The 25067-nt window shown below is 50.4% G+C and overlaps 1 protein-coding gene across 8 annotated transcripts in view; it reads left to right on the forward strand.

Annotated features, from left to right (window-relative positions):
• The window catches only part of CABIN1 (calcineurin binding protein 1), a 168353-nt gene that overhangs the window by 69197 nt on the left and 74089 nt on the right, over positions 1-25067 (forward strand). For 6 of the 8 annotated variants that reach the window (XM_003811073.5, XM_055105565.2, XM_034948965.3 and 3 more), the window contains 7 exons: positions 2849-3010; positions 4203-4409; positions 4630-4775; positions 7076-7337; positions 11197-11457; positions 16480-16631; positions 18563-18741. In XM_003811073.5, coding sequence (XP_003811121.4) covers positions 2849-3010; positions 4203-4409; positions 4630-4775; positions 7076-7337; positions 11197-11457; positions 16480-16631; positions 18563-18741 — 1369 coding nt within the window. The remainder of the gene's footprint in view (positions 1-2848; positions 3011-4202; positions 4410-4629; positions 4776-7075; positions 7338-11196; positions 11458-16479; positions 16632-18562; positions 18742-25067) is intronic. The other 2 variants (XM_055105564.2, XM_055105566.2) reach the window with 1 other exon arrangement.

A 25067-nucleotide genomic window follows, 5' to 3' on the forward strand; every position in this document is an offset into this window, starting at 1 on the left:
GTACGATCACTCTGTAATGTTTTATGATATCCAACCCCCTAACGCAAACCTGCCATTGGAATTTTGATTGGAATAACATTGACCTCACAGATTAATTTGCAAAATAATTGTCATTTTTGTATGATTGAGTCTTTCTAGTCGTAAATGTGGTATATCTCTCTGTTTATTTAGGTCTTATGCTTTCATGTCCCTTAATTCAGCTTAATAATTTTCTCCATAATACTTTTTTTCCTTTCACTCTCATTTTTTCAAAGTATAGCTGTAAAATTGTTGCGTATATTTTGTTAGATTGTTGCCTAGGTTTCATTTGTTTTTATTAGCGTTGTAAATAGATATTTAAATGTTAGTTTTTCTATTTGGTTTTTGTGAGCATGCAGGAGCACTAGTTTTTTGAATAATTTTTTCTTATGCACAGCTCCTTTGCTTATTGCTTCTATTAATTTTAGTGGGTGGTAGACTTGAATTTTCTATGTAGACAGTCATATCATCCACGAATAACTATTTTTTCCTTCCTTTTCAATCCTTATAGTTTTTTTCTTTTTTCCCCCTTGTCTTATACTCTTTGCCAGGGTTCACCAAAGCTTTTCCTGTAAAGGGACAAATAGTAAATCTTTGAGGCTTTGTAGGTTCTAGGGTCTCTGTTGGAACTACTCAGGGCTTCCATTGCCTCAGAAAAGCAGTCGTAGATATTATTTAAATCAGTGGCTGCAGCTTTGTTCCAACAAAACTTGTGGACGCTAAAATTTGAATTTCATATAATCTTCATGTGTTAAAAAATAGTTTTTTTCTGTTAATTTTTTTTCAATCATTTAAAAATGCAGACATCGTTCTTAACTCCCAGGCCTACAAAACAGACAAGGGCAGGATTTGGCCCATGGGGTGGTTTGCCACCTGTGATCTAGAGCTCTCTCTCTCTTTTTGGGGAGTGTTATAATAAATTCTAAACTACTATTTCTTTAGTGATTATAGGTCCAATTACATTTTCTCTTCTCAAGTCAATTATATTGTTTTAACAGTTTCCACTTAGAGCATAAGGCTGTTCATGGTTTCTGCTTATGCTTTAAAAAGTTCTGTGGTACCTCGAGTTATGCCCCCTTTTCATTGCTAAAATAGTTTGTGCTTTCTCCCCCCACCTTTTAAAAACCAGTCTTTCATGAGGTTTGTATAAATTAGTCTTTTCAAATTACTGTTGGTTTATTGATCCATTTTTTATTTGCTTTCTAGTTCATTACCGCTTTAATATTTCCTTTTACGTTCTTTGAATTTACTCTGTATTGTTTCTAACTTACTGAATTGAATGGTTATTTTAGTATTCACTCTTTTTTTTTCTTTTTTCTATTTTTATTATTTTTAAAAATTTTGGGCCAGGTGCAGTGGCTCACGCCTATAATCCCAGCACTTTGGGAGGCTGAGGCGGGTGGATCACCTGAGATCAGGAGTTCGAGACCAGCCTGACCAACAAGGTGAAACCCCGTCTCTACTAAAAATAAAAAAATTAGCTGGGCATGGTGGCAGGTGCCTGTAGTCCTAGCTACTTGGGAGGCTGAGACAGGAGAATTGCTTGAACCCAGGAGGTGGAGGTTACAGTGAGCCGAGATTGTTCCACTGCACTCCAGCCTGGGCGACGGAGCGAGACTCCATCTCAAGAAAAAAGAAAGAAAATTTGTTTTCTTCTCAGAGGTCTTCCTTGATTTTATTCTCTCTCTCTTTTTTTTTTTTTTTTTTTTGAGACAGGGTCTCACTCTGTTGCCCATGCTAAGAGTGCAGTGGTACGATCACAGCTCACTGCAGCCTGGACCTCCTGGGCTCGAGCAGTCTTCCTGCCTTAGCCTCCCACGTAGCTGGGACTACAGGTGTGTACCATCATGCCTGGCTAATTTTTAAATTTTTTGTAGAGACAGAGTCTCACTTTGTTGCCCAGGCTGGTTTCAGTCTCCTGGGCTCAAGCGATCCTCCCACCTCGGCCTCCCAAAGTGCTGGAATTACAGGCATGAACTGCTGCATCCAGCCAGTATTCACTTTTCTAATGCCTGTATTGAAGACTGTAAGTTTTCCCAGATACATCTTTGTCTGACTCCCATATATTCTGATATTTGGTGTTTGCTATTTTTATATAATTGATTTCTAATTTTATTGAATTGTGTTCAGCTGAGGATGTGGTATGTATTATATCTAGTTTTTGGTCTTTGTACTTGCTTTTCATCCAGTTTTGGCAAAAATCTCATGAATGCTTGAAAATAATGTGTATTTGCTAATAGTTGGGCATAACAATAGCCGTCGGCTCTCATATTCATAGATATAACTTGTTTACTATGTTGTTCACATCCTCTCTGATCCTCATTTATGTTTTGTCTGAGGGAGATTCTCTTAGCCCTAATGAGATTTATCATCTTATGTTATAATTATTTGTTTATTGTTTAACTTTATTCTCTCCACTGGAATCTGAACTTCTAAAAAGCAAGGACTATACCTATTTTAAGAAAGTATTCAGTAAATATTTGTTGAGGAAATCAATGACTAAATAAATGAGTGAAGTTCCCAGGAGGCAAATATCTTCTTCTGGTGGCTGGTAGAAATTGGCTAGGTGTGCTGAAAGAAAGGCAGCTTGGTAAACCCATCAGGAGGCTACTGTTGGGCCCAGAGGTGGGACCAGAATTACTCCTATTAGGATAACAAGACTTTTCCAGGAAACAGGTGTTTTTGGAATCAAGTCATGCAGGAGCCCAACAGACATAGCCACCTCAGGTTAAAAGAGTTGATAGAGTGGTGGTTTCTCTGGGGCCCTGCTGTGACAGGGAGGCAGTGGCTACAGGCCCTCACCTCAGGCCATCTCTTCTGCCCACCACAGGTGCGAGTACTCCAGAAGGAACTGACTGCATCCACCTCTGAAGACACGCACCCTTACAAGGAGGAGCTGGAGACAGCCTTGGAGCAGTGCTTCTACTGCCTGTACAGCTTCCCCAGCAAGAAGAGTAAGGCCAGGTACCTGGAGGAACACTCGGCCCAGCAGGTGAGGGTGCTGCAATAGGCCCAACGAAGAGGGAAGCAGGAGCTGTAAGCTCTTTTGAAGGATGTCATATTTGTCAACAGTCATCTTGGCAGTCCTGCTTGGAGTTGCATCAGAAGGAGGAGAGAAGACAGTCTGATGAGTGTATCAAAGGACAAGGGTTTTTCTTGCAAAAACTTATTTTCATAAATGTTGACTGACATTCAACTAATGTTGACTAATACGTAGAACCAGATATGGTGGTGCATACCTTTAGTTCTAGCTGCTCTGGAGGGTGAGGGTAGGAGGGTTACTTGAGGCCAGAATTTTAAGGCTGGAGTGCACTGTGATTGCATCTGTGAATAGCCCTGGGTGGCAGAGCAAGGCCCCATCTCTAAAAACAAACAAACAACAAACAAAACTACCCTAAAACCAAAAAATGTAGCATGGCAGTTGTCGATAGTTTATTGCTATTTTGGATATGAATAATTCCTTAGAGGTTTTCCATTTTTGTGTTGTTTGGGTTTTTAGAGCACTATTGAGTGTATTATCTAATGACTCCTCAGTACTGTCAGTTATTCTCTGATCTTAGGGATTCCATCCACTAAAATGTAAGCTCCTTAGGACAGAGCCCCTGCTGTGGACCCCAAACCTAGGGCCACTCTCCCTGGAGTCAGCTCTCCTTCAATATTTTGTCTACCAAGTGGAGAGGGTCTGTGGCTGGCCCAAGGTCCCCACCCATGATGGAACCCACCCTCTGGCTCAGCCACGTGGGCTTATAGAGCGCAGCTTGTGGTTTCTAATGTCTGTCTTTTTACAGACTAGGCTTATGCTTTTCAGACACTTGGATTTGGGGATTATAGTGGTCATGCAGATTTTTTTTTTTTTTTTTGAGATGGAGTCTCACTCTGTTGCCCAGGCTGGAGTGCAGTGGTGCCATCTCGGCTCACTGCAACCTCTGCCGCTCGGGTTCAAGAGATTCTCCTGCCGCAACCTCCTGAGTAGCTGGGATTACAGGCGCTTGCCACCGCGCCCAGCTAATTTTTGTAGTGCAGATTTTTTTTTTTTTTAAGTATAATGGGGATTTGTTTTAGGCTCTCCAATATGCCATAACCTCATTTACATTGGACAAAGTGCGTTTCTATGGAGGAATGCAATTTTCCTTTTTCATTTACCCTGAATGTGTTACTAATCTGCCTTCTGTCTTTTTTTCAAGGTGGATCTTATATGGGAGGATGCACTGTTCATGTTTGAGTATTTTAAGCCCAAGACCCTTCCTGAATTTGACAGCTATAAGACCAGCACCGTGTCTGCTGACTTGGCCAACCTACTGAAGAGAATTGCCACCATTGTGCCTCGCACAGAGAGGCCAGCGCTTAGCCTGGACAAAGTCTCTGCCTACATTGAGGGAACTTCAACTGAGGTGGGCCCACAACCTTGAGGAGGTGGGGGACAGGGCTGGGTCACACTCTTCCCCTCTGCCACTGCTGTATATGCTCCTTTGCTTCTTTTTCTGCTCTGTACCAGACTGAGGGGCAGGAGAGGCTGGAGAGTCTGTCCTGTGACTAAACAGTCCTGGGTTTACTGGTCACATCTGAGTCCTTGACTCCACCTCCCCTCATACTTTTCCTCTCACCTGCCAGGTACCCTGCCTCCCAGAGGGGGCTGACCCCTCCCCTCCAGTGGTGAACGAGCTTTACTACCTCCTGGCTGATTATCATTTCAAAAACAAGGAGCAGTCCAAGGCCATCAAGTTCTACATGCATGACATCTGCATCTGCCCCAATAGGTCAGTGACCAGAGCATGAGGCTAGGCTGGCTGCAGGGATGACTGGGGTGACTCCAGCTCAGCAAGCTCTTCAGTGGGCCACTTTGGGGTTTCCCTGTCCATTGCAAAGAGACCAGGGAAAAAGGAATGAGAGGGTGGTTTAGCACTTTGCTGTTGTTAGGAAAGGCAGGTTTTCCATAAAAAGAAGAGCAGAGGAGAAGGCCTCTTTTCCAAAGTCCTCTGGGAGGGTTATTGGTAAAGGGTTATTAGAGAAGGTACGAAGTGTCCATCTGGACCCTGGTGTGCAGGGCAAGGAGGCGCAACCTGGCTCCATCCTGTTGGTTTTGTGCTGCCCCCTTTCACAGCCCCAGGGTGTGTACTCTTGCTGCTTCCACTGCAGGCTTCTTAACTATGGTTGCCTTCTTGGGGACAAGTAATAGAAAAACTCAAGCCAGAGTTCTCTTTTTTGCTCTGATGCAGTGCACTGTTAGCAGTAGCGATTGTCATGATAGTACATGTAGAAGAGCTCATTGCACATGAAGCTCATGCTCTCTTCCTGTGGAGCCCTGTTTGGCTTTCTCTTAAAATGTAGTGATTGCCTGGAGCCTCTCAAGGGGCCTTCTACATTTGTAAAGTTTGATGCACTTGATTAAGAGGGAATATTTTTTCCTACCTAGGAGGTAAGCCTTGGGTGAAGGTCAAAAGGAGGCTACCCTCTGTGGCAGACCTGCATCTAAAGGGTTCAGAGTAGCATCTGTAGGCACACTTTCTGGAAGGACTCAGAGGCCAGGCTGTGATAGCTGCCCTTGAGCCATGGGTGAGCACAGAGCCACCCTAACTCAGGGAAAACCAGAGAATTCCACCTTGTCAGGATCCATCTGGCCAAGAAGAGAAGGGACTGGGTGTGAGTGGAAAAGCCAGTTTGCAAGACTTGTGTAGATTGTGTGAAAGGTTCTCACAGAACTTCTTTTGCTTAGCCTGTGGTTTCTTCCAGTCAGGGAGCCATGTGGCAGAGCCCTGGCCGTCCTCTTGGGGTGACTGGGAACCAGTGTGATAGAGCAGACCTATCTATGCTCAGTCTGGCTGAGTGCTTACTGCGCCACAGTTCAGGTTTCCTCGTCTGTTCCCCTACTTCCACATCTGAAAAGTGAGGGTGATAAAACCCACCTGTCTTTGCATGGCACCTCTCACCTGACAGCCCCTTATTCAGCAGAATTAAGGCTCATGGCAGCTTAACTGGGCCTCCCTCCAACCTTCATACCTGCCTGTTTAGAGGGTATCAACCCATCAGCCTGGCCCATTAGGCAACCCTGCCACAGAGGCGTGGTCTCCCGTGGGATTGGCCCCAGTGCCAGGAAAGCACTTGATGGCTTGATCCTGGGCTCCAGGCCTTGGCCACTTTCGTTCTGGCCTTAACAGGCAGGTGCTAGGCGAGACTTGGTGCTTAGTCTGCTCTTCTGTGCTAGCAGTGCATTAAGGACGATTGGCATGTGTGAGGGTGGCGTCTGTCCATTTGATTGCTGCCTTTTCTGTTCTTTGTACTAGCATTCAGCAAATCTCAGACTATCAAGTGCTCAGAGATCATCTTAGTCTTGGTGTCTCTGTGGCCATTCCTCCTCTCAGACAGGTTTCTGTGTTCTCACTATCAGTTTCTTTCGGGTGGTCTCAGAATGGTAGGGTCTCAGCCATCATGTGGTCCCTCACTTTTCATTTTACTGCTGAAAACTGAGCTGGAAGGGGCAGGATCTGCTCAGGGTCCCAGAGAGAGAATGGGGTAGAAGCTGGGTTGCTGGGGTCCTGGGGTCTCTGCTGCCCATGATTCTGGTTGGCAAATGTGCTAATGACAGGCTCTGCCAGCACAGAAGTAGGTAAGGTCACACCTGGCTGAGGGTCTTCCTGGTGCTTTAGCTGGACCGCTGCTGCCTTGCCTTGTAGAGCACTCCTTTTCCTCTCCACCAGAGCTGTTCTGTGGGCAACCCCTCAAAGCAGGGGAACAGAGTCCAAGAGCTCATCCATTAGAGTACTTACTGCATGCCTATTAGGCGCTGGGTGATTAAAATACATTTTGTCTCATAATGCCCACAGCTCTTCTCTTGAGGTAGGTCTTCTTAGCCCTGTGTCACAGGTTAGGAATGAAGGCTCAGAGACATGACTGGTCTGGGTCATGGTCATGGCATTAGTGAGTGGCAGAGTTGGGCTCTGAGCCCTGGTGTGGGAAGGGAGTTTCCATGGGGTCCATCTGCCTGTCCACTAGGCTGTCGTTATCTTCCATGCTTTTCATGTAGTGTTGTTTTTAGCTGGTGCTTTTGTTACCACCACAGGTTTGATTCCTGGGCAGGCATGGCTCTGGCCCGGGCCAGCCGCATTCAGGACAAGCTGAACTCCAATGAGCTGAAGAGTGATGGGCCCATTTGGAAGCATGCCACACCTGTCTTGAACTGCTTCCGTCGGGCCCTGGAGATTGACAGCTCCAACTTGTCCCTATGGATTGAGTATGGCACCATGTCCTATGCCTTGCACTCATTCGCCTCACGTCAATTGAAGCAGTGGAGAGGCGAGCTGCCCCCTGAGCTCGTGCAGCAGGTGAGGAGGGGGTGCTGCAGATGGGCTTGCCATCCTTCTGTCCAGACAGAGTGCCCTTAGGTCAACGAAGCTGTGTCTCATTCGTACTTTATTCTTGTCCACACATCCATGCTGGGAGCTCACTGATGAATCTCCCCATGAGGCTTAAACCATACCATGGTCAGTGACAACTTGGTCCCTGGTCTTTGGACACCCAGTCTAGTGTAGACAAATTTAGGGACAGGCTGTTAGACCCAGCTGGTCAGCCATTAGTTATAGTGTAGTTGAGAGATAGGGAGGGGAGAGGTGTTGGCCACCAGAAGTAGCTATTTCTTCCCTGTTCCCTCAAAGGAGCTTGTTGGATCCTTGTAAAATTCTTGAGCTTAGGTTGGGATTTTTGAAGTCTCTCTTGGTAGGGGATTACACTAGTGCAGGATACTGAGTCTGGCCCTTAGGTCTCTGTTCAGTAGGGTACCCTTGGCTCCTTGAGATGGAAGTGAAGGAGCCATACTGACATGTTTAGGCTAGTGCAGCAGTAGCAGTAGTGCAGTAGCACTGCACCCTAGAGAGGATAGGGGAAAGAAGTGTCAGCACCGCCTCCTCTTTAACATTACCGTCTTTAAAAAAATTACTCTTGGCCGGGTGTGGTGGCTCACGCCTGTAATTCCAACACTTTCAGAGACTGAGGCGGGCGGATCACGAGGTCAGGAGTATGAGACCAGCCTGATCAACATAGTGAAACCCCATCTCTACTAAAAATACAAAAATTAGCCAGGCATGGTGGTACATGCCTGTAATCCCAGCTCCTCGGGAGGCTGAGGCAGGAGAATTGCTTGAACCTGAGAGGCGGAGGTTGCAGGGAGCTGAGATCATGCCATTGCGCTCCAGCCTGGGCGACAGAGTGAGACTCCGTCTAAAAAAAAAAAATTACTCTTAAATCTTACAAGGGACACAGGCTTCTCTAAATCAGTTGCAGTATACAATATTAAGGGCAAAGCTCAAATCCCTCTGGCTGCCCCTACTACCTCAGAAACAGGCTTGTTTCTTTCCAGACTGTAAAAAAAGTACTTTTTATACATAAATATGTACTCCTAGAAAAAAACACCAATCTAAATGCTATCACACTGTGTATGGTACTCAGCTTCCTTTTTCACTCAGCACCACACTGTTGAGTTCTATCCATGATAATTCCTGTGGATCTAGTACATTCCTTTTAACTGCTGTAACCCTATTTTATTGTAACTGTTCTGCACTAAAGTCCCTTGCGGGATTCTGTTTGTGTTGCAGTGGCCCCAGAGTTGGGCAGGCTGGGGACTGAAGCTGCTGCCCTAGGATGCAGAGCCTGACTCCCCAAGAGGCCTTCCCTGTAACAGCAGGAGCACCATTATCCTCTGCTGGGGCTCAGTGGGCTGAGCTGATCATGGTTCTTGGGATTTTCTCCCTAATCTCCCACCAATGATGGCAAATGAGATTTGGCAGAGTGGGAGTTTTCCAGGAAATAAATAGGATGAGAAGTCAGAGTTCCCTTTCTGCCGTTGGCACTTGTTTGTAGAGCTTTGTTTGTAGAGGTTCCCCCAGGAAGGGAGCAGGGAAGTCAGGGAGTGGGTAAGGAGACTGAGCTCAAGTTTCCACATACTTTTTCCCTTTGCTTTGTTCTTTCCTCTACTTAGGCTCATAACCTTTGGGACTGAACTCAGTGTTGATCTTATGGAAGCCATTGGGCCCAGGAAGCTCAGGTCCTGAAACTGGGTTCCCAAGCCATCTTGCTGGAGTGTTAGGGTGGCAGGAGAGAGATGGAAATCCACCAGGAATGCAGATGTCCCGACAGGGAGGGAGGGAAGGTAGGGGGAGGTGTTTCATAGTTGCCGAGGGTGAAAACTACCTTGCAGAGCTGCCTTGTGCCTCCTGGGTTCTTTCCACCTCTGGAGAGACAGCTTCCAACCCTGAAATGTGTCACGAGGACACAGTCCCCTGATTGCTACTTTTCTGTCTGGGTTTATTGTGTCTGGAGGATGGGCTGCAGGACACATGTTGGCAGCTGTTCGAGCTGCTGTGTGCTTCAGCTTTTGCCCAGAAACTCCTCAGAGGTGGTGGTGTAGGAGAACAAATGCTTTCCCCATGATGTCAGTTCTCAGGCAAGAGGAAAGGCTTTGGAGCCAGAGCTTTCTAGCTGTATGACCTGGAAGCAGTAACCTGACATTCCTGTTGTGGTTCCTTCTCCAAGGCAGTATTGTGAGAGTTCATTGGGAACACCTGCCATCAGCCATTTCCTGAGCCCCTCTCACGGGCACCCCATATGCAAGGTGAATGAGGTGCCTATTCCGCTCTGAGGATGGCAAGGTAGTGAGATGGTGTCTAGTAGAGCTTCTGAAACACAGCAGGCCCTCAGTGACTGTCCCTCCTTTTCCTGTCTGAGGTATTGTGACCTCCACACCACAAGGACAGGGACATTGGCAGTGTGCCCTGTATGGGGAAGGGGTGGGGGCTTAGCCTCTTCCCAAGGGTCTGCATGGTACCAGATGCCAGCCCAGATGGGCCGCTTCACAGCTACCCTTTCTTTCTTGGCAGGTGGCTGTTACAGGTGCCTGTGGCAGAACAGGGTGGGCAGGGGGGCTAGTGACTTGGTCCAGGTCACACAGCTACAAAGCAATTCAAGTAGAAGGACATCCTTTTAGCCATTGCCTTTTACTTCAGCACATTTGCCACAGAATCCCATCTTGAAGGGGATGTGATGGAATCACTTGGTCCCGTGTTTGACCCTGCCCTGTGATGCTTTCCACTGTATTTCACCCATTGATGATCTCCCACTTCCTGTGTGGTCATTTTTTTTTTTTTTCCTGAGAAGTGTCTAACAGAGCACTGGGTAGCACATTGCTCCCTTATTTCAGTCCTGGGGCCATTGCTACAGGGTTTTCACATAAACAAGCACCCACTGGAGAGACATCCAAGGGCTGGCTCAGCCTGGCTGGATGAGAACATGAGGCACTTCCTGCAGGCCACAGCAGCTGCCCTTGCCAGAGACTAGTGCCTGCAGACTCTTCCCCTCTCACTGGCCCCTGAGGTCAGGCAAGAAGAGACTTTGGCTTCCCTGCCATCAATCCAGGACCACAGAGAGGAGGGATCAGAGACCTGGGCTGCTCAGAGCAGCTCTGTGGGCTTGCACATGCAGGCTTCTCTCTAGCTTCCAGCCCAGAGTTCTGGAATGAGGGGTCATGAATTTGGCTGGCAGCTGACCAGTATTGGAAAGTAGTGCCTCTTAAAAGGTGACCCTCTTTTCCTTCCTTCCTAGCTAGCTGTTTCCTTCCTTCAGGCTGTGAGAGGGTGGCTGGAGGTGCTTGCTGCAAATGCAGACTCCCAGTCAGTGGCTCTTAAGTGGGGCTCAGGAATTTGCCCTTCTACGAGTACTCCACATCCGTCTTAAAGAGCACAGAGGAGATGGTGGGAAGTTCTGTTGTACCCCAGGGGTACACACCCTCTCCTGTGCAGTGGAACTGGGTGCTAAATACATGCCCTCTTCAGTGCCATAGGGCTGGGTGCTGAGTGTTAGTAAATGTCCTCTCCAGTGCTGTGGAGCAGGGTGCTAGGTGAATCTGCATTAGATGCTGCAGGGGGAAAGCAGAAAAAAGTACCCTGGTTGACATGGGGTGACCTGAGTTTAAGTCCTGCTCTATGCCTTGCTTGGTGGGCGCTTTTGAGAAACCCCTAGGCCTTTCTACACTTCGGTGTCACCAGCTGTGAAATGGTGAGGGCATTTCTGTGTCTTGGTTGTTAAGAGGAGTATAAACTTGCAAATAGGTCGGCAGAGCTTTGTACAGGAAAAAGTCTGATCCCTGGGCAGGTTCAGGCGTAAGGCCAGCCCAGTCTCATGATCTTCTTACAGATGGAGGGCCGGCGCGACAGCATGCTAGAGACAGCCAAGCACTGTTTCACATCAGCAGCCCGCTGCGAGGGTGATGGTGACGAGGAGGAGTGGCTCATCCACTACATGCTGGGCAAGGTGGCTGAGAAGCAGCAGCAGCCACCCACCGTTTACTTGCTGCACTACAGGCAGGCTGGCCACTACCTGCACGAGGAGGCTGCCCGCTACCCCAAGAAGATCCACTACCACAACCCACCTGAGCTGGCCATGGAGGCCCTGGAGGTGACACCATGCTGGCCCAGGGCGGGGAAGCAGGGCAGGGGCAGGCTGGTTTCTTTATCTCCCTGGGCATGGGGCTCAAGGTTCCAGTGACCGTCCTTCAACCTGCCGCAAACTTACCTGTGTTGAGCAGCTTCATGTGCAATTGAATTAAAACATCATTTCCTCTCTTTTCCCAAGGGGTGTTTATCATCCTTTCTGGGAGAGTGACCATTTTGTTCTTATCTCTCAGAAGAAAATTGTCTTTCCTCACTAACACAGGTTCTAAGAACCTGACCTTGGTGATGACAGTCAGTGCTACATAGCATCTCCCAGGCCCAGGACATTCACACCCTGTAGCCTGGCAGGAGGGAGGGCAGGCACCATTGCCTCCAGGGTGCAAATGAGACATCCAAAGCCCAGCCTGTGCCCAGGCTACCCAGGTTGGCAGGGGCTGAGCTAGGGTGAGCAGCCTGCTCTCTTGACCCCCAATTTGGAGTCTTCTGATTGTTGTTCAAGAAAAGAGCAGTTCTTTACTCCCTGGATTTTCTCTCATGGTTTCCAGAGTGTTTCTGATGAATGCTGTCACTGTTGTCATAGCAGTCTTGTGAGGCAGGCTGGGCAGCCACGATTGTCAATTTTGTAGGCAGGAAAACCAAGGACATTGGTAGAGATCCAGATGTCCACCATTTGGTTCAGCCCAGGACTTGAAGCTTCTGAAGGCCCTGTGCACATTGGCTTTGCCCTTTCTGAGGCTATGTGCCCAGTCTCTACCAGTCTCACGTGCCCAGCAAGCCTCTTGGAGTGTGGACAGAATCTGCTGCTTGCTTTTTTCTGCCTTAGTGATTTTTTTTCCTGATTATAAAAGAGTGTGTGTGTGTGTGTGTGTGTGTGTGTGTGTTTTAAAGAGATTCAAACAACTCAGAAGTGTACAGTGTGAATGTGAAGGCCCCTAGTGATTCCAGTATGCCCCTCCATAATCCCTAAGAGTTTGCTATGTCCCTGTATGTCCGAATTTTTTCCTATTAACATATAAACATATAGTAACATTTTCTTATGATTTTGCAGCTTGCCTTTTCGCTGGACAAAATTTAATGGAAGGTGTGGTGAGCTTCCCTGCCTGCCCTAGTGCCCTGTAGTTTAGCAGGGCGTTTGTTTATCTGCACGGCCCCTTAATAGGTTTGGTTTCCTCTCCACTTCTTGCTATGACAAGGCACAGGCAGTGCATGTCTTTGTACTTGTAGCAGGGAGCACATCATGAGTATTTCCAAGGACTAGAGTCCAAAGGTGGAATTGCCAGGTTGTTTAGCATTCTGATCAACAATGGCTACTTGCCCTAAGGTCATACTGACTGATGAGAGTGTCTGCTTTCCCTCAGCCATATTGATGAGGTTCTCTTTTTAATATTTGCTAATTTTGTGAGCAAACAAAAATGTCTCATTTTGGCTAGGTATGGTGGCTCACGCCTGTAATCCCAGCACTTTGGGAGGCCGAGGTGGGTGGATCACCTGAGGTCAGGAGTTCGAGATCAGCCTGACCAATATGGTGAAACCCTGTCTCTACTAAAAATTAGCCAGGTGTGGTGGTGGAGGCCAGTAGTCCCAACTACTTGGGAGGCTGAGATGGGAGGATCACTTGAGCCTGGGAGGTGGAGGTTGCAGTGAACTGAGATTGTGCCACTGCACTCCAGCCTGGGTGACAGAGTGAGACCCTGTCTCAAAAAAGAAAGAAAAAAAAAACTCATTTAAAAAAAAATTTTTGGGCCAGGCATGGTGGCTCACACCTATAATCCCACTGCTTTGGGAGGATTGCTTGAGTCCAGGAGTTTGAGATATAGAGCTGGGGATCTCAGAGACTAGTGGGCAACATGATGAGACCCCCCCATCTCTACAAAAAATAAAAGATTAACAAGGCCTGGTGGTACGCACCTGTAGTCTCAGAAACTTGGGAGGCCGAGGTGGGAGGATTGCTTGAGCCCAGGAGGTCGAGGCTGTAGTGAGCTGTGATCACACCACTGCACTCACAGCCTGGGAGACAGAGTGAGACCTTGTCTAAAAAAAAAAAAATTAAATTTGCCTGTTTTGGGGCCATATTCACTGGGCTCATGGAGAAGTGTGGAAACACAGCTTCCTGTTGAACGCTATCTCAGGAGCAGCAGCTTGGCTGCGCTCATTCGCAGCGTTGGATCTCTGTCCTTCCCTGTCATAGTGCTCATACTGTCCACCTGGGGGCATGTGCCTTGGAAGAACTCCACTTTGGGGGTGAGAAGGGTAAGGCCCAGAGGAGTGATGTGATGACTTGCCTTAAGTCACCTGCAGGAACAGAGAGGAGCTGGGCCAGATGCCCACTGAGCCCAGCATTCTCATATGGCACCTCTGGGAAGCCACTGAACCTACGTGTGGCCCTCAGGAAGATGATGTCAACTCTGTTTTTCCTCCATGTTTTTTTCTTCAAGATTTGGCCTCTGCTACTGCCTGATAGAGCAGATGAGCAGGCAGGATGGTAGCCCCAGGGGTACCAGCAGCTTCCATATGAGGAACCAAGGCCTTAGATGTGTGGCCTACCCTCTCCCAGCACACAGTGCTGGCTCCAAGGAGAGCAAGCACACATAGTTAATTTGGGGGGCAACCCATTCCATGCAACCATTGTAGCTATGTAACTTTGAGTCAGCTGGTAAATATGTATATCTTGTGTTAAAAATGACATTTCTCTGAAGATTTTTAACCCTGTCCTGACAAAAATTTTCCTCTGCTATTGTGCCTTCATTCAAGAATCTTTACTCGCCACTTGGATGAACTTTACCAGTTGAATGCTTTGCCCTCCCCCAAGTTTGGCCACCTGATTGTGCATGGGTGCCTCGAGTGGTTTCCTACATCTAAAAATGGAGTTGCTGGGCCAATTTCTCTGGGCTCCATAGGTGGGCTAGCGGTGGAGGGGCTCTGGATGTGAGCCCCCTCTGTCTGGGATGCCTCCTTGAGAGTGCTGCCGGCAGGTTCTCACCTGGGTGAGGGGGGCCACTTAGCCAGGGCCTGCAATGGCAGTCCTCAGCCCTCATACCACCCACTGTGCCCTCCAAGTGGGAGCCTGCCTCACACCCACTCCTGCATGAGAAGATCAGGGCAGACCTGGGTTTAACGTGGCCCTGGGCATTCCTGGCTGTGGGGCCTTGGGCAGCTCTTCACCCATTTTAAATTGAGGAATGTGGTAAGGACTTGAGGAAATGGAGGAAAGCACAGGGCCCAATGGATGCAATGAGCTGCCTGCCCACCCACGGGGAAGACGTTTTCGAGGCCTGTGCGTGCCTGGCTTTGCCTGGGGGCTGGGCTATAAACAGAAATCCAACCTAGTCCTTGTTTCAGGGAGTCCAGAGTTCAGTGGGGAGACAGATGTAGAAACTCACTTTCTTTTTTTTTTTTTCTTCTTTTTTTTTTTTTTTTATTGATCATTCTTGGGTGGATTTGGCAGGGTCATAGGACAATAGTGGAGGGAAGGTCAGCAGATAAACAAGTGAACAAAGGTCTCTGGTTTTCCTAGGCAGAGGACCCTGCGGCCTTCCGCAGTGTTTGTGTCCCTGGGTACTTGAGATTAGGGAGTGGTGATGATTCTTAACGAGCATGCTGCCTTCAAGCATCTGTTTAACAAAGCACATCTTGCACCGCCCTTAATCCATTTAACCCTGAGTGGACACAGCACATGTTTCAGAGAGCACAGGGTTGGGGGTAAGGTCACAGATCAACAGGGTAAGAATTTTTCTTAGTACAGAACAAAATGAAAAGTCTCCCATGTCTACTTCTTTCTACACAGACACGGCAACCATCCGATTTCTCAATCTTTTCCCCACCTTTCCCCCCTTTCTATTCCACAAAACCGCCATTGTCATCATGGCCCGTTCTCAATGAGCTGTTGGGTACACCTCCCAGACGGGGTGGTGGCCGGGCAGAGGGGCTCCTCACTTCCCAGTAGGGGCGGCCGGGCAGAGGCGCCCCTCACCTCCCGGGCGGGGCGGCTGGCCGGGCGGGGGTCTGACCCCCCCACCTCCCTCCCGGACGGGGCGGCTGGCCGGGCAGAGGGGCTCCTCACTTCCCAGTAGGGGCGGCCGGGCAGAGGCACCCCTCACCTCCCGGACGGGGCGGCTGGCCGGTCGGGGGGCTGACCCCCCCACCTCCCTCCCAGACGGGGCGGCTGGCCGGGCGGGGGGCTGACCCCCCCTACCTCCTTCCCGGACGGCGCGGCTGGCCGGGCAGGGGGCTGACCCCCCCCACCTCCCTCCCGGAAGGGGCGGCTGGCCGGGCGGGGGGCTGACCCCCCCCACCTCCCTCCCGGACAGGGTGGCTGGCCTGGCGGGGGCTGACCCCCACCTCCCTCCCGGACGGGGTGGCTGGCGGGCGGAGACGCTCCTCACTTCCCAGACGGGGTGGCTGCCGGGCAGAGGGGCTCCTCACTTCTCAGACGGGGCGGTTGCCAGGCGGAGGGTCTCCTCACTTCTCTGACGGGGCGGCCGGGCAGAGACGCTCCTCACCTCCCAGACGGGGTCGCGGCTGGGCAGAGGCTCTCCTCACATCCCAGACGGGGCGGTGGGGCAGAGGCGCTCCCCACATCTCAGACGATGGGCGGCCGGGCAGAGATGCTCCTCACTTCCTAGATGGGATGGCGGCCGGGAAGAGGCGCTCCAGAAGTGAGAAACTCACTTTCTATGGGTGCCCACTGAAGGGCACAAAGAGAACAGCAGCACTGTGGCGGGAGGCAGTGCCCAGTGAACGGAGCTGAAGGGTTATCATAATGAGTGGTTATTACTCTCATCTCACTACCATGTGCCTGAGTTACTGCGTGAACGTTTAAGCTGGAATGCTGACAGTATACATTTTAATTTTCACAGCTTGTTTTAAATTAGTTGTAGGATGGTTGGTTTGAAAGCCAACAAAAACAAGCAGTGTGTGGCAGCCTGTTGCCCTGGTCATGGGCCCATTTCCAGTGTGGCTGACTGGCCTGTGGAACAAATCTTAGCAACTGGGAAGGCTGCTCACACTAGAGGTGTCGTTCTCCTAGGTGTACTTTCGGCTCCATGCTTCCATCCTGAAGCTCCTGGGGAAGCCCGATTCTGGGGTTGGTGCAGAGGTCCTGGTCAACTTTATGAAGGAGGCTGCAGAAGGACCCTTTGCCAGGGGCGAGGAGAAGAACACACCCAAAGCTTCAGAAAAGTGAGTAGCACCCTTTAGGCGACCCCTAGCAGCTTACCCCATCTGCATCCCAGATGGCTCGTTTACTGCAATGTGTTGTTCAGAGGGTTGCTACACAGTAAACGGTAAACTAGAACTCATGGAGTCCCTAGGACCCATCTGGAAACTCCCATTTGCTGGGCCAAGGTATTTCTGTTGAGTCTGAGAAGGAGAGGGTGAGTGTGAGTCCCCTTACCCTGTGGTCATGTGTGGTGCTACCCCACCCTAAGGGGAAGTCCTGGGGAGAAGCTGATGCCCTCCTGCCCTCTCCACTGGGGCACAGCTCTGTTCTGTGCAGAACACTGTAGAAAGTCAGTTTTTGCTTTGCAGACTCTCACCCCTGGGTCCTTTGCCAAGGCCTTGTCTGCTGCTCATTCTCCTGAGAAGCGGTGAGAAGTGTGGGAAGTGTGGGCTTCTCATGTGGTGCCAGAGAGCTCGGAGAGACTGGGGCTCAGGTGTGGTCCCCTCAGTGGGCCTGGACTGACCCCAGTCTCCCTGTGGTTGTAAGTCATCTCCACAGCCCAGACTTCTTTCACTCCAGGCCCAGGTCCTGGTGCCACCCAATTCTCAGGGTCAAGTCCTAGGGAGAAAGATGGGTTTGGGGTGACGTGGGGAATGTTGCAGCTGCCCATTAACCTGATGGACTCATGCTGATTCTTGTGCTTCTGAGACATGCTCAGGGTCACCACCTGCCAGCTTGCCCACATGGGAGCCAGGGGAGGGCTCAGCTCACCCCATCTCTGAGACCGCTGCCTAGCTGGGCACTGTGCGAAATTCAGCTGACCCCTGCCTGACTGGGCACTGTGCGGGGTTCAGCTGAGTGCCAGAGAGGCCTGCACCCAGGCCCTGTGCTTGAGGGCTGTCTGCTTCTGACCACAGATAGCCTGTGTGATGTGCGCCACAGGTGAGCCAGGTCCACAGTCGGTGTGGCCCTCAGGTTATGGGGAGGTTCAGGTCCATGCATGGCAGGCCACTCAGGTGGGCAGCCGCTGTGCTCAGAAGTTATAGCTACCCATTTTTTTAGTCACAAAGGGCCCCCAGCATACAATGATACTTTCTTTCATTGATTATAATTCTGTTAAAATTTTTTTAATTATACAAATAATACATGAATACTTTCTTGTTATAGAACATTCAGGTAGTATATAAACATGTAGACTAAAATGTGACATATCTCCTTCCAAGAGTTAGCTACTATTCACAGTTTAATTTCCTAAATCATTTTCTGTATATTTATAACACTTAAATGCACACATACAATTGTAAGGTTTCTTTTATTTTATAAAAATGAACTACAGAAGGTATTGTTTTAGAGTTTGCTTTTTCCCCTGACAGTGGGTCTGGGCAACAGTCCATGGAGATAGTACCCCAGTCACTTCATTCTTTCTAGTGGCTACTTACTATACCATAGTATGGATGTACCATGTTTTATGTAACCACTCCAATGGACATTTAGAGTGTTTCTAATGTTTCTGCTCAACTATGTTGCAGCACATATCCTTGTACATGTGTGAGCATGCAGTAAATGCAGATGTGTTTCTGTCTGCCCATTTGTCAGGTCTTAAGTTTGTCAGGCTGTCACACAGAAGGCATAGACTTTGCATGGAGAGATGCAAGGGTGCTTCTGAAGAAAGACTTGTTGGCTCCTCTATAGAGCCTCCTGGGGCCTGAAATTCAGAGATGCAGGTCGCGCCCTGCCAGAAAGATTAGGCAGTGTCCAGTTAGGAGCCAGAGCCTGTGTGGGTGCTGTAGGGGCAACTATGGGCTCTGTGACACCAGGCAGATGGGGTGGGGGCCACCAGAGGTGCATGGGAGCAGTGGGCCCTAGGAAGGGCATTCACCCTTACCAGTACACATCTGTTTCAATGTGAGGTGGAGACTCTGACCTGTGCCCCAAACCTCTGTTCCCACAGGGAGAAGGCCTGCCTGGTGGACGAGGACTCCCACTCTTCAGCTGGGACACTGCCGGGCCCCGGAGCCTCCCTCCCCTCCTCCTCTGGCCCAGGTCTGACATCCCCACCTTACACAGCCACTCCGATTGACCACGATTACGTCAAATGTAAAAAACCCCACCAGCAGGCAACGCCGGACGGTACAGTCCCTGTTCTCCCTACTGCCAGCCCAGGGCGGCACATCAATCACGGGGGGGTGCTCGGACGACTCATTTTGTCGCTTTGTTTTGGTGAGGGGGGGTGCTGGGTCTGGGGTGACACGGGCAATGTTGCGGCTGCTCATTAACCTCATGGATTCACAGTGATTCTTGTGCTTCCGAGACATGCTCAGGGTCGCCACCTGCCAGCTTGCCCACCTGGGAGCCAGGGGAGGGGGCAGGCCAGGCTATGGCATCTCACATCTTTGAGCCTTCTTTTTCTCGCCTGCAAAATGGGGACATGACATCTACTTTGAAAGGAAGTTAGAAGAGTGTGGCCTCCTGGAGGGGCTCCTGGTGCAGTCAGCTTAGTGATGCCTGCATTGTTCAGCAGCACATTGTTACTGCTCTGTCCTTCTGAAGGTCGAGGGAAGGCCGTGACTAGTTCTAAGTCTGTCACCCCTGAGAATCCAGATAAGTTGTTAATGGGGGTCACCTGGGACCATATGTGTGGCCATGCCATGTGGGATGGGGCAGGTGGCGACTGTTCAACCACATTCCTTACTAACATTAGGAGGCTTGCATGCTGGCCTGTAGCTCGATTTCTTCATGTTCTCTCATTTTTATAGTGATAAGCTAGTGACAAAGTACTTGCTGGGATAAGCCAAATTGGTGATTTAAGAGGACCACTAAAGTGGAGTCCTGGGAGGTAGTGACAATGCTGAAAGACACCTGGGCCCTCACTCCTATGTCACTCATCTCATCTGGGCTTGGGGAAACAGGCCTTGCTCTGCATTCCCCAAGGCATGGGGATGCTAGTAGGTGGGTAGAATTGGTCCCAGGGCTCTGCCTCCTGCCAGGTAGTCTTTATAGAGTGGCTCCTTGGAGTAAGAATGGGCACTCTAGGGCACCATGGTAGCCTTGAAGTTCAGTCCCAGTACAGGTCTGGGGGGGGCCACCACCTTCGCTCTAGTGCCCTGCTGAGGCCCTTGCCCAGTGCTCGGGTTCCTGGATATAGCATGGGCATCTGCCTCCAACTTTCTGAACTGAGTGGGTAGGGCTTGAGAGCAGGTTTAAAGAAGTGCTGGAGAAGGATGACAAGGGGGCCAGTGCTCCATTTCTCTGGGGGCAGGATTTGCTATTCTCAAGAAAGGAAAGGAGACCTGCAGTGTCCCCTCCTGGGTTTGGTTTGGATCTACAGCATGCGTGTTGAGAGAGGCTGAGGATCTGAGTGTGTGCTGTGTCTCTTACCTCCTGGAAGGTTCATGTCATTACTCCCAGTCTCAGCACTGACACCTCGCTGCCCACCCCAGAGTGTTAAGCAGAGATGGGAAGAACTGACCCACCTGCTCCTCCAATCTTCAGTTCTGCAGACTTTCCCTGTTAAGATCCTCTCTCCCCTTCTTAGTTAAGTTAATCACCCTGTTCCCAAACTTTTACTCTTGAGAATATTGAGAAAACATACTAGCAGCAAACCCCTTCTCAGGGAATTAGTTTTTGCCAGCTGCTTCCTGGGAGGAAGCACTATGCCAAAGTTTTCAGGAGAGGAATGCCTTTCCTGGTTGTCCACATGCCATGTGGCCGTGCTCACATGCACCTGGGCTAGGGAACCCAAGCACTGTCCTCTGCAGCTCTGCAGGCTCCCACTGAGGTCACGCCACATGCGCCACTATGCTTGGATGTCAGCCCATTAGGGTTGAGTACGCCTCTAGAAGCAGGAAAGGAGGGAGGCAGGAGCGCCTCAGAAAGGGGGCCATGATGCCAGCTGTCCCATGTTGGCACATATGTGTGCATGAAGCTGTTGGTGAGCCACTGCAGATCACTCAGGCATGACAACTGGGCATGACAGGTCCTGGGTGCCAACATGCTAGTTATTTGTTCTGGAAGTTTGCAGAGGGAGCCATACAAATAAGTTCAAATATGGTTTCAGTGGTTGCACAGTTTTGAACATTTGTTTAAAACAAAAGTCTCCAAAGTGATTCCTGTCAAAGACACAAAGCCATCAGGATCCCATGGCCCATCTTTGCCCAGTCCCAGCCCCACACTGGCCACCTGTGTGCTCTGCCCAGGCCTGGCTGCATAATGCTTTCAGAACTCAGCTGCCTCACCTCTGAGAGAAAGCAGTGTCTGCAACATGAAAATGTTTGGGGTCCTAAAATAGCTGTGATCTTAGAATGTTAAAGTGGCCCTTTCAGCAGCTATACTAGTTCCTAGGGGAAGGCCCAGGTTCCAGGTAGAAGCAGCAGATTGCTGGTGTCAGGGGATGTGCTGGTGGCCTCAAGGGGCCACACTGCCCACCTCTGTTCCTGCTTCTCCTTCCTGGGAGGAGAACATGTAGTTCCTAGTTTCCACTCAGCTTCTTGGCCTGAGACCAGCCTTGGGTCTACTGTGGGAGGAGAGGGGCGTCAGCACTGATTGCAGGCCACCGCTGAGCCCTTATACTACCAGGAGGGTGATGGGTGCTTCTAGCCCTGGTACAGCTGAGGAGAAGCAGTCACGGGGAGGTCAGATGGGGAGGTCAGACAGGGAGGCAAGTGCACAGCAGGCCCTGGTCAAAGGATCTGATTTCCAGTCCCAGCTCCATTGCATATGTGCTCTGCAACCTTGGACAAAGGACTTCACTTCTCAATTTCCTCACCTGTTGAATGGGGTAATGTCTTCCTTATGGGTATTAAACAAAAGTGCTGGTACATTGCAGCCACCTCCTGGATGGAGTTCTCCAAGTCATTGGTGGAACTAGGGTAAGACCTAGGTAGCACTGCATAGAGGGAAGAGCCTGGGCTCTGGGGCCAGTCCCCCTCAGTTTGCACCCCACCTCTCTCCAGCTAGTGGCATGGCCTCACAAGAGGTGGAGGTAGTGTCCTCTGAAGCAGCAGCTCCTGAGTGGGCTTGGGCATGGGGCTTTCTGGATCCCGGTTTCCTACCCCCACAGAACAATTAACTTTCCAGCAGTGGGAGAGGGAGCCAGGCGTCAGGACTTTCCTTGGGCATGGTTAGGAGACTTTGCATTGGAGCTGCCTTCCCACATTAGTATGCCTTTGCTTCAAAACCAGAAATCAGCTAGGATCAATTCTGATTTGGTTTAAGATTTAGAAAAGATTTAGAAAAATAGCTCCAGGTACATGTGGGTTGTTTGACATTTGATAATAGCTGCTTCATAGGACCCAAATTTGTTCTCTGAACCACCCTCACCTGCAACCTTGTGTCACCTGCACTAGGGTGGGGAGCATCCTGCAGCCTGTGCATAACTCTGGTTAAAAGCCTTTGGAATCAGCCCCTCAGGTCACTGTGACTCTACCGCAGCCTGGTGTCAAAGCCAGCCCTTCACGGAACAGCCAGGAGGGCATCACAGCTGACCTCTGGCCAAGCTGAGAAAGAGAGCAAGAGAGAGAACAACAGAGAGAGAAGCTTTGTCCTCTGCTGTGCTGCTGGCAGCTCTGGCTGGTTGTGCTCCCCATCTGCCTAACTTCTCCCTTCCGTCGATCTTTTGGAATTTGCCCACAGGGCTGAAATCCCTAATGTTGAAGCTTCCTGACCAGGAAAACGAGGTGACCCGAGGAGCACATTGTGACCTTCAGGGGGTTCCCAGTGATTACTCTTTATACATATTCAAGCAACATAAGGAGATCTTTGAACAAGACCTCTACCCCTACCCTGTGTACAGTATGCGTGTGTGTGTGTGTGTGTGTGTGTGTGTGTGTGTGTGTGTGCCCGTGTGTAATTATGCCCTACCACTCAATGCTATGTGCTTGCTCTGTGCTGGGCTCTGGGCAGGTGCCTGCAGGGTAGTAGCGTGTCTCCATCTTCATAACTGCCCTGCAGGCTCGGTCATGCCCTTGTTTCCCCAAGAGGAACCTGAGCTGAGGGCAGGTAGGCACTCATCCAAAACTGCCTGCTGTAGTCAGGGTATAGCCAAGAGATACTGGGTCTGAATCTCCCTCCACCCCTAGCCAGAGGTGAGACTGACACTAGGAAGGCCCTGTGGTTGGCCAGCCTGGCAGAGACTGAATCTGTGTGTGTTTCCCTTGTCCTTCAGCAGAGGGCCCAGAGAGCTTGGCCATTACAGAATGGCTTGGTTCGTCACTTGGCCTGGCTCAGCCCTGCTTTGGGATGTGTCGATAGTGCCTTTCTTGGACTAAAATCCTTGCTCTCTGCCTGTCGTGCTCCATGTCACTTCAGAATGCCAGAGCCAGAAAAGGCCTCAGAGCTCCGAGGCCTTGTGCTGTGGTAAGTCTGGGGCTGAGCCTCTCTATGGTCTTTGGCCAACCTGTAGCCATGCCCATCCAGGTGGTTCCATCAGTGCTGTGCCAGGTGCATAGAACAGCACTGGTCCCTGCTGTAGAGGAGGTTGGTGCAAATCAGTCAGTTACATAGCTGAGGGTTGGGGGTCAACTGATGCCAGCACCAGAGAGGTGGGGTTTGTTCATCCCAGAGAAACCTGGGCCTGTTGGTGGGGTAAGAGGCCTTTCCGAGGAGGCAAAGTTTAGCCAAGATCCGAGGGGTGTGTCGGTGTTTCTCTTGAGGGGTTGGGGAGAGGGAGCAGCCAGGGTCAGAAGAGTGGGAGCCTTGGAGGCTGGTATCCACCAAGGGTGGTGATGCCTACCTAGTCCCACTGACAGCATGCACAGAGCCACTGAGGAGTCTCAGGCTACCTTGAGCCCCAGGTTGTAGGGTGTGGGCCTTACTGGAGAGCCCAGGGTGCCCTGTGCCAAACCCCCATTGTGGCCATCCATCCTCAACCTCCATGCTGTCACCGTCTGTGTCGTGTGCCGTCTGTGCTCATCTTCGCCTGTTCGCCCCATGCTGCCTCCACCAATATTGCCCGTGCTGCCCCTAACCCTGACCACACTCTGTTCTCCAGGCTTTGTCTTTCTGCTTGCACCTGTCACGGCTCGCTTCAGGGAACAGCGCAGACCCGCATGCTCAGCTCTCAGTCCGGCTCCCTGCTACCCCTGTGACCAGGAGCACCTTCATGTCTGCTCGCCCTGTGATTTGGAGAGTGTGTTTGATGCGCTTGGCTTCTGCTGATGGCCTATCCTCCCAGTTCTGGCCAGAGGCAGATGCGGTGGGGGCCTCTTCTCCACTGCCCCCCTGCCTGCACCTCCAGCAGGTGGCCCAGTCCTATATTTCCATTGCTTTGCTCTTTCTTGCTTTAAAATAAACAGCAAAGGCAACAGACTCTAACATACCAAATTATCTTTACAAGGACAAAGGTGTAAAAATGCAAATTGTGCACAGTAGCCTTGATGCTCTGAGGTGGGTCCTGTGTCTTCAGCCCACCAGGGCCAGGCTATGTAGGACGGGGAGCTGTGAGTGCCAGTCATTCCTAAAGGGCAGGCCCACCCTGGCCTCTGCTCAGTGACCTCCCCTCCTAGGGCTAAGGGGAGGTCAGTTTCTGGTTGGAATGCCGTTCCTAAACAGACCTTCTCAAAGTGGGAGAGACTGTAAGTGGAGCTCAGTTTGTTCTGCTTGTTCCTGACGGGCAGGGGACAGGGGAGGCTGTCAGCGAAGAGCCACTCACCTCTTTTGTTCTCTTCTTTCATTCTTAGCTTTTTGAAAACCTTTAGGAGTTAGCTGGTCACGGCATTTATTGAGCATCTGTTGTGTGCCAGGCATGGAAAAGGGTGCCATGGGGAAAGTCAAGATGATGGTGCCTTGATTCCTGCTCCCAGGTTGGATCTGATGTCCCATGGTATCATGGGGCAGTAGTTGGTGCCAAGGAGGAGTGCCATGAGCTGGCAGACGGGAGCAAGTTCTGGGGTTTGGTGGGTTGGGAAGAATTCCTGGAGAAGGTGAGTCTCTAGAGAGGCCTGCAGGCCCATTTAGACATGGAGGTTGGAGAGTCCTACAGCTTTTGGATACTGAGGTGACTGGGGTGGATGAAAAAGAGACTTTGAGGGGAGAGAGCTTGGGAAAGCAGCTGGGCTCTGAGGGTTGGGCTCTTTCCTGTGGGCAGTAGGGAGAGTGATGTGGTCACAGGATCTCTCTCTCTCTGGGCTCTAAGGAAGGCACAATTTTCCCCCCATCATCCTTTGAAGAGCCTTCCTGGGAAGCTCACTAGATGGCTGGGGGATGCCAGCCTCACACCTTACAGAACTGCTTCGCTTACAGAACTGCTTCGCTTCTTCTGGCATTTGTATCAAGAGGGGCTGTTCACCTGCCTTTGGTCAGGAAAATGTTTAAAGCCTCCCGAGGCCTCCCTGGTCAGTGCCTTTCCTGGCTCAGAGGGCAGGATGAGAGATGCATGATGAGGCCTCTGAGCATCAGGCCCCTTCAGGGCAGCACCATGGTGTCTACACATATCAGGCTTCTGATATGTCTGCCAGGCT

This window comes from Pan paniscus, chromosome 23 (assembly GCF_029289425.2).
Source record: "Pan paniscus chromosome 23, NHGRI_mPanPan1-v2.0_pri, whole genome shotgun sequence".
Lineage (NCBI taxonomy): Eukaryota > Metazoa > Chordata > Mammalia > Primates > Hominidae > Pan > Pan paniscus.